Source organism: Sitophilus oryzae, unplaced genomic scaffold (genome assembly GCF_002938485.1).
Source record: "Sitophilus oryzae breed Bouriz unplaced genomic scaffold, Soryzae_2.0 scaffold_1297_pilon_pilon, whole genome shotgun sequence".
Classification (NCBI taxonomy): domain Eukaryota; kingdom Metazoa; phylum Arthropoda; class Insecta; order Coleoptera; family Curculionidae; genus Sitophilus; species Sitophilus oryzae.
The window spans coordinates 2,809,443-2,821,341 of record NW_022145945.1 but is presented as its reverse complement, the minus strand read 5'-3'; the positions used below and the strand labels follow the sequence as shown (position 1 = coordinate 2,821,341).

The 11,899-nt window shown below is 32.6% G+C and overlaps 1 protein-coding gene across 1 annotated transcript; it reads left to right on the top strand.

The window, feature by feature from the left end:
• Positions 1 to 5,797: 5,797 nt before the first annotated feature.
• On the top strand, positions 5,798 to 11,533 carry LOC115874560 (general odorant-binding protein 28a). The gene is made up of 6 exons (XM_030889741.1): positions 5,798 to 5,938; positions 10,747 to 10,831; positions 10,969 to 11,057; positions 11,120 to 11,237; positions 11,296 to 11,366; positions 11,427 to 11,533. The coding sequence occupies exons 1-6, from the start codon at positions 5,891 to 5,893 to the stop codon at positions 11,451 to 11,453; spliced, it is 438 nt and encodes a 145-aa protein (XP_030745601.1). The 5' UTR covers positions 5,798 to 5,890; the 3' UTR covers positions 11,454 to 11,533.
• Positions 11,534 to 11,899: the final 366 nt, after the last annotated feature.

Genomic DNA, 11,899 nt, shown 5'->3' with positions numbered 1-11,899 from the left:
AGGTGGCCACAAATGGGAAAAATCGTATGTTTTCATAAAATAATTATTTTCTGTTTATTAAGACTACAAATCTTTACAATAAAAGCAGATTTTGAAAGAAAAATGTTTGGAGAAGCACCAAAAATGTTGTTTTATCTCCAAAATTAACTACAAATATTTTTTCTGATAAGTCAAACTCTAAAAATCCCTTAACCTGGCCACAACCGGTGCTTCTACCCTACATGTATGTTATTTCGTATATTTTTCATTTTATTGATTTTATGGAAAGCATTGTTCATTAAAATGTTGTATCCTATGTTATAGGGCTTGTTTCTCTCTACAATTTCCTGTCTCACAATGTACCGTTTATGTCCGGGAAGGGTCCATAGTCTCTTAGTTGTCGATTTTCGAAAGAAATCAGTACATGTATATTATTTCGTATATTTTTCATTTTATTGATTTTATGGAAAGCACTCTGGTCATTACTTACCCCTTAGTTACAGGGCGAATTTGAAATTGTTGCATTTTTGGACCTCCTTCATATCTTACAACTTATCAAAAAGACGAAAACTGACTCCCATAGAGTTTTTCAGTTAGAATTCAGTAGCGTAACTATTTTTTTCGCTGAACTTATGTTCTTTTAGATGTAGCGTCTTTAGATTCATTTTTAGAATTTAGAATTTAGAATGAGTGGGAGGGGGGTTAATCACTTCGACCTTACAGATCCATTGTGTCCCCCTTTCTTGAATCATAAGGTCAGTCAGTCCCAGGGCTTTGACAAAAGCCAGTATCTGGGACGGTTTTATAGAGGGTAGTTCTCCATCTCCAATATCAGTCGTACCAAAATTCATGGCACGAATGGTTGTCGTCTCGCGCACTCAGTGATGAGGTGTACTGGTGTTTCCCCATCTTCCCCACAGAATCTGCATTCGCCGTTTCTTCTTAGTTTCAATCTACTGAGGTGTTCGTTGAGGAGACAGTGTCCTGTTAAAAACCCCGTGACAATCCGAAGATTGTTCTTACTCAGACCCAGGAAGATCTGTGATTTTTCTTCATCATAAGCCCTCAGAAACTTCTTCGAGTGTCTTAGACCATTGGAAAATTTCCATTCCAGGTTGCGGATGGAATCTTCCAAGTTCTTGAGTTCCGCCTTGAGTTGGTTACCACTTGGAAAGCAGAACGGTTCTGGTTCAGTTAGTGGAGTGTTCGCTGCTTTCCTAGCTAGATTATTTGCTTTTTCATTGCCTTCTATCCCTTGGTGAGCAGGCACCCAGTGTAGGAGGACTTTGTTTTCTTTGCCTAATTTATTCAGCTTCTCTATGCATTCTTTGACCAATTTCGAATTGATTGATACTGAGTTGATCGCCTTTAACGCTGCTTGACTATCAGATAAGATGGCTATTTCTTGTTTCCGATAGTTCCTATCTAAGATAAGTTGTACGCATCTTTTGATAGCGTAGATTTCTGCCTGTAGGATACTAGGGTAAGTGCCCATTGGTTCGGAATATTTAGTTCTCGACCCAAATACTCCGATCCCTGTTCCCGTATTGGTTTTGGAAGCATCAGTATATCAAGTTATGGTATGGTCGGTATGGTCTTTTAACTGCTGGGCAAGCGTTTCGCTCTTCCAATCCTTCTTATTGCTCAATACTACATTGACATGTTTGTCAAAGTTGTACGTTCTTGGCATATCGTCCACTGGGAGTTGCAGGAGTAGTATTTCCTTTTTGAGGGTGTTCCAAGCCCCTGATCTGACAATTCTCCCAGTACTAATTCCGTTAGTGACCATTCTAATCATTGTCGCATTGGCATATCTACCAATGACAATGTGCAGTGGTGTTAGATCTAGAATGACTTCCATTGCTGCTGTTGGACAGGTTCTCATGGCTCCTATGATGCAAACGCATGCTAGTCTCTGGACTTTGCACAGGTTTAGCCTTGCCGTCCGTTGCTCTAGATTTGTGTACCAGGCAACTGCTCCATAAGTAATCATGGGTCTTACTATCATGGTATACATCCAGCGCAAAATGTTAGGGGAGCAGCCCCATCTATTTCCGGCCAGTCTTCTGCATATCATGAGAGCCTTTATGGCTTTGCTGGTAGTGTTCTTAATATGCCTGTTCCACAGGAGTTTACTGTCCAGGGTTATTCCCAGGTATTTAACTTCCTGTGTTGGCAGTATTTCCTTTCCATCTAGTTGGATTCTTTTCAAGTTTTTCAGACTTCGCCTTCTGGTGAATGGCACTATCGCGGTTTTGTCTGAGTTGATACTCAGCCCGACAGTCCTACACCATCTCTCAGTGATACGGAGTCCTCTTTGGATAATATCACACAAGGTGCCTTCATGTTTCCCCCGAGCGATCATGACTATGTCATCTGCATACCCAATGCAGTGTATTCCCGCTAGAGTTAATTCATCTAGTAGTTCATCCACCACCAAGCTCCACAGCAAAGGGGAGGTTACTCCACCTTGTGGAGTTCCTTGCGTTGTTTTAACAGCTACAGTTTTGGTGCCCATCTGAGCCTCTGCTGTTCGTGTTGACAGCATTTCCCAAAACCAGCGAATAATAGTTCTGTTCACCCCTCTTGTTTCTAGAGATCGCCTGACCACCTTATGTGGTATATTGTCAAACGCCCCCGCAATATCCAAGAAGGCACAAATTGCTGTTTCTTTGCTATCCAGACTTGTCTGTAATAGCTCCGTTAATTGGTACAGACGCACCTTAAATCTGAAAGCGCACGCAGGCGAACGCCTTTGATGTAGCGACTCGAAGCGGATGGTCGAGCGCACGACCGAACGAACGGCCGCATGCGTTCGGTCCCCGTCTAAATATACCGCACTTTCATTCGTTCGTTCGTTCGTTCGGATAATGAATACGCACCTTTAGATGTAGCGTCTTAAGTTTCATAAAAAAGTAGTATTGTGATGTGAAAACCGTATCTTTGTATATTATAAACGAGAAACCCCATAAAACGAAAATGGGAATGAAGAAAGAAAGCAGAGAAAAAAATTTCCCAAGCGCATGAAATCTAGTCTAATAAATACTTGGCATTTTTCTCTCTATGGCTTACAAGAACGCCATATCGATTCACTCCTAGCTCCTAGACATGTAAGTACCGGTCCGATAGGGTAGAAATGGATTAAGAAAACAATGACAGGTGAAAATTTTAAGTTCAGGATGTTGAATTTTAATTACCTGTGAATAAAATTTAATCGCCCTGTATATAACAAGCAATACAACTTATTTAAATATTACTAATTTTAAAAAGAAGACACTATTTATACATTACTTAGAGTCAAAAAGCATAAATAATTTGCGGTTTTACAACTTTTAGAAATGTTTAACTATGCAGAAAGTAATTGCAAAGCCTACAGAAGTAAACTTTGCGGTAATTGGGTAATTAAAAATGTGATATTATTTTGTTGAATCGCTTCCTTAAAAGTGATTTTTACTAATTTTAGTACTTCTATTGCTAATCCTACTAGTAAAAAATCTTGGTTTTTATTAAAAAAAAAGCGAAATTTTAATTTAGACAATACATTCGGTAAAACCGGTTAAAACGGGTTTTCGGTTAAAACCATGTAAAATAACCTTAAGTTTAAGTGTATGGGGGCCTTAAGGCCTTAAGTAAGTACTACAGTCTATTTCAGGAAAATAGTTTAACTTCTACAGGGTGGCTTAAAAGAACAATCGGTATTTTTTTTTTAAACGAAATATCCTGTATATTATTGCGTTTTTGGCTTTCTTCGAATCACTTTACATAGTCCTAAGATATTATTAAATTTATTTTGATAATTTCCAAGAAAAATTATTTAAAATAAATATTAAAAATACCGTATGATCGAAAAAAAACGTGTCCAGTTGGCTTGTAAATGAACATCGATGATATTCTCCGTATAATTTTATATACAAAGTGAGAGCGATCTTCCTTTCATAGCCATCGCTGACGCCGTTTTTCTTCAACTATGCAGAATAAGATGTGTCGTTTCATCGTTTTTTAAATCAAGTTGATGCAAATCTTCGCACTCTGTTTAAAAAAATAGTAAAATTATTTTGCAGAAGTAAAAGCAAGAACAAACTGTGGAAATTTCTAAAAGGTATTTTTTAATTAAATTTTTATTATATATATTCTATCATGTAATTAAAAAAAAGGTTCTTTATAAGGAAAGCTTCCTAATAAAATTAAAAATGCCCTAGTCCTTGAACACGTTTTGCCGATGTTGCATTTCTTTACGAAGAGCACAGAGGATCAAGCAATAAAGCAAGCGGTTTTTTTTACTTCTTTTAGTTCCCTAATGATTGTATTAATAAATTTTTGTTTTGTGACCCATTCATATTTCATTCTCGATAAAAAAGCGAATATTTTTAATCATTTTTTTTTGTAGTTTTTTGAAATATACAGGGTGAGTTTCCTACGATGTTCTCTATGGGTATCTCGAAAACTATTGAAGAGAGAGAGCCGGTTAAATGGGGAAGAATTGCAGTTTTGTGGGGTCATAAATATGCGCCTTTCAGATTTTTGAAAAAGTTCATGGCTATAAAAGTTGTAGATAATCACATCCCTAATGAGTTTGTGTTCTCAGATTTTTTCTAAAGCCTGTAATTATAATTCAGCCGATTTATTATAAATTTTTTCCAAGTAGTTTTAGTGATTCGAATGAAACTTTGAGGGTAAAAGTTACTATAAGTGCTACATATTGTAATGCTAAAAAAGTGAAGATAAATTCATCAGGGACGTTTATCACTGGAATATTTAAAATAAAAGTGCACCACTGACTTTTTTTTTCTTTTGATATCAAAATTGTGTAGGCCGTTTAATGCCAGTTAAAATGTTATCTCTTGATATTTTGTCGAATTCGGCCTCCTTGATGAGATAAACCCAAATTTATTAATCACAATTAATAAAAATAAAATTAATAAATTATATATTTCACCTACTTTATTATTAAATTTTATTAGTCCAACCTACAGCAATTTCTAATAAAAAATAATGGTATTTAAAATAATTACAAAAAACTTAATTTTAAAAAATTTTAACTTATTGTAACTACAAAACTATGCATATCCATACTCATGTTTATAGGAACTTTTTTTCGTATTTTTTGATGAGGATTCAAAGGGTACTTATTTAAAACTTTCACAAGTTAATCATATTTTTTTTTAAGTTGGTGTTAGACTTGGATCAAGGCACATTAATAAAATTGCGTTTATCTCATCAAGGAGGCCGAAATCGACAAAATATCAAGAGACAACTTTTAATCGGCACTAAACTGTTTTCACTCTTTCTCTAACAAGAGAAAAAAAAGTCAGTGCGTACATGCTTTTTTTAAATATTCCAGTGATAACCCATATGCACGTCTGAGTAGTATTATATTTAGACTTTTTAAATACATAGTTAAATAAATGCATTCTATTTTCATGTTTTTTTTTTGCTTCTGAAGAGGGAGGAGATGTACCATCTGAAACGTTCAGCATTTTTGTCAGTAAAGAGCAAACATTATTAAAAGTCATCTCATTTTCCAATAAAGTCATCGAGATTAATTAAAAATAATGAAATAACGTTTTTGATTCAAGAATAAAAATGATTTGCTGAAAAACCAAGTAAAATATATGGTAATGATTCCGGGACCGAGCGTATAAAAAACAATAATTATCCTTATAATAGATTTCTTTTTAATTCTTGCTGATTAACCAAATGTTTTCCGAAACTTGTGATTAAAAGCGAATTTAGCGAACACCCATGCGCAAAATTAAATATTACATTAATCTATTGGCGGAAAATAGCTATTATTTTGCGTTAATTCGTCCCGATTTACATGGAAATGGCGCGTCCTTCGTTAATGTATAAAATGGACAAGCTTAGTGAGAAAAATCATCAATCGCTCATCATCTAAGCAACGATTAAAATCATGAAACGCTTCGTGGTCTTAGTAGCCGTCTTGGTGACTGTCAATGGGGTAAGTAATCAATACCAATCGACACCAATCCTAGCACTAAGTGTAGAAAGCATTTATCTATGGTAGAAAGTACACACCTTAAGTCATAAAATTGTACTCTTGGCAAAAATCTTAACATTACGTTTTTTTAAAGAATTTGATAGGTATCACATTATCTATCTTTATTTTCAAACTAAAGCTTCATTCAAACCTTGCCAATTAGGGGAATACAAGTGGTTTCAATTATTACACTTTATACTTTTTAGTTTACGATCATTCACAAGATTCACAATGTCTAAAAAACACAATTAAAATTAATATAATATCCTAGCAACAGCTGGCATTAGTCAGTTGTATCCATAGAGAAAGCCTAATAGGTATTTATCTTATAAAACAATCATAGATAAAAGAAAATAAACTTCTATTAAGATAGATATGAAACTTAATAGTAAAATTTTGGTCAAAGCGCCCCTCCGTGTTCTTAGTAGAGACTACGTTTAACCCAGCGCCTTCGCCTTTTCTGCTGTAAATATTTTTTATGTTTATATTTGATTTCAAAGGATTTAGTTTTAAAGTTACACTGATATATTAGTATATCAGAGTAACTTTAATGTGGAGCAGTGCGTAAGGAGTCGGGCTAGGAAGCGAGAGACCGGAGTTCGAATCTCGGCCGGGACATAACTTTTTATTTATTTTTTTAAATACTGTTGTATTCTATAGTTTATTTTGTAGTATAAAAAAGAACTATTTATTCTGTTATTTTTTAATCTCCGGTATTAATATAAATTGATTGTTGGTACAATACCTCATTTAATATAAAATAATATCTACTTTTTGAAATGTATCGGGCACTAATTGTACCTAAAAGTAATATATTTTTAGTGATATACCATATTGTAAACTATTTAATATTTCAGTCACTTAAAAAGTTAATTTGCATTGAATAATTGCCTACCATTAAAGGAAATTTGAGCTATATAATCCTTGATGGTCATATTCTGGGTATGCAAATACTTCCTCTAAATTTTGGGTTTCGTTCAACCGATTTATTCTCAAAACCTGAAACATCTACATATAAAAAGAAGCACAGGTCACTAATTATAATAGACTTCACCCTTGGAATTACTTCTATCACAATTACAATACATTCATCTGCATTGGCATTTTCTACTTTTCGATGGGAAACTTCAACTTCCCAACATTTTTTAAATGATGTAACAATTCCTCTTGTGGTTACTTTTCCATAGATATCCTCATCTCTGTCCTCATGTGAATTCAGAGGCAATGAACATGAAAATTATTTACCATAAACATCGCAAACTAAAAACCTAATAAACAATTTTATACCGAATATAGAAATAAATTTAGTATTCTTACCTATTATTATCGTCCAAATCCATGTTAATAGATAATTATTTTTAAATATATTTTTGGAACTGCTGGTTTTAGTAATTATTAAATTAAACGAACTAAAAAGTCTTAAAAATAAACAATTCTTAACCATAACCCCAAAAAATGCAGATCTCCTGTCAACTTTCTTTATTTTTTATTTATTCATTATTTTCCTAGTGACGTCACAGGTGGTATGCGCGAACTGAACGAAATTGGAGCCGCTATCGATCATACCTTGTATTCTTTGTACCATGGGTATTTATCTTATAAAACAATCAATTTTTGATTTCTAACTACATTTTTTTTGACGGAAGATAATCAAAGGCCAAAAAGACATTTGCGGCAAACTTTCAAAAAAAAAGTATAATTAGTGGAAAAGTTAAAAGTTTGATAACTTTTTTTACTAATTGAAAATGTCTACCACTATTTTTGACATTCTGAATGCTTATATTGAAATTAAAGTAACAAACTTCTACGCTAATTAAAACCACTAATTTATTCCACTAATTGCGAGGTTCTGAATGAAGCTTAATCAAAATGTATATTTTCATTTTTTATTGAACACATTCAGACACGAGAACACCTCTAAAACATTCACACAAACATGTAATCGATGCCAAAAATTGGTCATATATATATATATATATAATCAAAAACCTTCCTACCCGAAGGTGTAAGGTATACTAAATTAAATAAATTCACTTAATTGCTACATTATAGACAAATTTTCCCATTTATTTTTGTCTCTTGCTAAACTTTTGGCTTCTGTTAATGTTAGTCCTCTATCCTGCTCTATCTTCTCTATTATGTCATTCCATAATAGTTGGTCTTTTAGTTGGTCTTCCCAGTAGTCTCTTTCCCTGCATTTTAGCTTCCCACACGCATTTTACTGGTATGTCGTTGTTCATTCTAATCAAGTGTCCATACCACCTAAGCTGACCTTGCCCAATTTTATTCAGGATAGAATCTACTTTTAGTTCCTCTCTTATAAAGCTGTTCCTTAGTCTATCTTTCCTTGTTACCCCAAGTACTCTAAGTAGATATAACATCTCCATTCTTTGGATCTTACTCTTCAATCTTTTAGTTAATACCCAACTTTCACAGCGAAAAAAGTAAAAATTGGTCATAATATACATTATTTGCAATCATATACTGGGTGGCCCATTAGTACGAGCATGTTCAATATCGTGATCGTAAAAGTTTTATACAGATTAAATAATTAATTAATAATTAAATACATGGTGTGCCAGAAAAAGGTATTATAAAGTTTTAAGTTTTTTATAAATTGCATCCCCCATTTTTCTGTACAGATTTGGATTCAACATAATATCTGCAAACCCGCTAAGAATTAGGAATACTCGACAAAAAATATTCATTTCTTAATTCTTTTAATTTAATTATTGGAAATACACCGATTCTGGTGACGTCATAAAAAACACTCTGTATAAATGGGGTATGCAATTCAAAAATTGGGTATGCAATTTAAAAATATTTTAAACTTTATAATTACTTTTTTTTGTGACACCCTGTATACAACGAAATATATAGTATACGCTCCTTTATAAACTATGCTATAAAACATCTGTTTTAATTTTTAATGGAATGCCCATTATATTTTTTTAGAAAGATCTTTTTAGAAATAGAAACATATAATAAATTTTATTATAAATAATACAGGGCGAGTCTTAAATAAGGGTAAATTTCTATAGAGTTAGTATATTTCGACCCTAGAAACACGACTATGAAGTTTTTTTTTCGTGAAAAGAACATTTGGAATTTTTTGAAATTTTTAATTTGAAAAATTTTTAAATACATTTTTAAATAATAGGTTATACCGGGCGTGTCTCAAAAGTGTCTCCTATAACTTTTTTATTTTTTCAGATAAAACAACGACTTTTGATATGTTAGTATACGACATAAATTAGGATTGATTGACGTATACAATTGTTTTCGGTCACTTCCGGTTTCCCCGGAAATGACTACAACTTTTGATTTTTAAATGGCGTCCTCGGTATTTTTTTACTTTATTCGATAGAAAATGACACTCTGAATAGAATGACAAATCAACTTTTGACATGTTCACATATGGTTTATTTGAAATTATAACATGCGGTTCATAACGACAATTTGACTTGAAATACCAAGTGTGTGGTATCAAATTATTCGTTAAAAAATGCTTTTTCCAAATATGCTAATGAGCCGCCCTCGTTCCATTTGAAAAAATTGAGATATGATTAAAAATACGATTTGAGCATATTTTAACCGGCCAGGACAAGACACTAAAAATATTAGACGATCAAATCTATTTTTCCAAGACTCTTTGATTCAAAATTAGTGTTTTTAACACAGCCATGGATTAGATTGAAGTTTAAAATACAATTTATTTTTGAGCAAATATGTCAAAAATTGACATATGGTATGTCATTCGATTGAGAGTGTCATTTTCTATCGAATAAAGTAAAAAATTACCGAGGGTGCCACATATACGTATTACTTTTTACAAATATACTCAGGGTTCCCTATTTAACCCCGTGTGCAATTTCTGTGCCGTAAGAAAGAGACAGCATAACCCAGCTCCATATTAAAACTGCATAAGTCTATTTCACCCGGATATGGATTGAACTGCGATTGCGCCAAACTCCGATTGATTGTTGTTTTAGTTCTGTTTGTATTACTTTTTATTTGTGCGCGTAAAAGAGTGATTTTGTTTAGTTTATTGTTTCCAACTATTTTTTTATATTTTTCCAACTCCATGATAATGTGTTATAAATAATAAAAATATAAATCAAATTGAAGGTTAGGGGAAATGTCAGTCAACCACTTCCCTTTAAAAACATCGACCAATGAAAACTTCTTCAGGTGAGGCATGCTCAGTTAAATGAATATCCGGGTGAAATAGACTTATGCAGAATTCCATATTGTTCTTTCACTGTTTGGGCTTCACTTTTTGGAGATTAGGCTGAGTATATTTGTAAAAAGTAATACGTATATGGGCTGCCATTTAAAAATCAAAAGTTGTAGTCATTTCCGGCGAAACCGGTAGTGACCGAAAACAATTGAATACGTCAATCAATCCCAATTTATGTCATATACTAACATACCAAATCTCGTTTTTTTATCTGAAAAAATAAAAAAGTTATAGGGGGTGAGCCACTTTTGAGACGCACCCGGTATAGGTTATATTTGGTTAAATTTAATGAATCAAAGTTTTAATAGATGAAAATTTTCATTCCTAAAAATGATGTTTTGAGTCACCCTGTAGGTATGAATTAATTTTCCAATAAAAAAAAACCGTAGCCAATATAAGTTGTTGCAAAAAGTAAAATTTCATGATTTAAATGAAATATTTCATTTAAATTAGTAAATTTTAATTATCCCGCTATTTTTTATTTTTATTATTTTCCCTGTTAATGACGATAGTTATAATTTATTTTTAGCTTAGTGACGAGCTCATTAACGAATTTAAAGAAAAGGTCCAAACAATAGGAATGCAATGTGCAGAACAAGAAAGTGCCACGGATGGTACGTATTTTCAGTTCTAAAATACAAAAAATAGTTTGAATAAATTTAGAAAGTCGAAAACTTTTGTGCTACCTACTCTATGAATACTTATTTTTCTGAGTCTAGAGTCTAAATTAGTTGTTTTTATTATTTTTTAGAGGATATTCAGGCCCTAATCAAACACGAAGCCCCTGTTACGCATGGAGGCAAATGTACAATTTTCTGTACAATGGAAAAACTTAACATCGTAAGTACTATTAATTTTGATAGCTATAAAAGAATCAAAACAAATTTTGAAAATTATTTCAGATAAAATCAGATGGTACCATTGGAGAGGGAGATGTGGAATGGTTAAACAAAGCCAAAGAAGATGATTCAGATTTCTATGAGAAGTTACAATCTGTCCACGAATCATGTAAAGAAACAGGTAAACTGAAATATAAATGTATTTAAATTTTATTGAGACATTTATCGATATATTTCAGTTGAAATTGCACCAGACAAATGTGATACTGCCTTTAATTTGGCCAAATGTGCAAAAGAAGCAGGCAAAAAGGTGATATGAAAGTTAATTCCATTGAAATCTTTGTGTATAATATTATTTTATTGTTTCTAGGCGGGCATAGATGTAGGTGAGGCGTAAAATATTAATATAGGAAGGACAATTTAGATTTATAATAAATAATATATACACTCAGTAAAATAAACAGCATTTTAAAAATATCTCATTTTGTTTTATTTACCTGACTCGTCTGTTAAACCCTAATCACCCCTGTTATAATTTTTAATCAAATTCAAATGATTATAGTGCCCTCTTTGGAAATTTAGATAAACATGAGGCACCTAGAGATACAGAATACTGTATTCAGTAAATGATATTACTAGCAACTTTCCCTAGGGGGCGCCACAATATATAAAACATTGCCAGAGTGAGGGAATTCTGTAAAAAAAATATTAAAATTCAATAAAAATGTTATCAACTATGCTTCTTCTTTGTAATTAAGTTTTATAATTAATTAAAATAGAACACTCTGTACTCATGCTATATGTCACTGCTAGCAAAAATACGAGAAAAAATTTAAAATATAT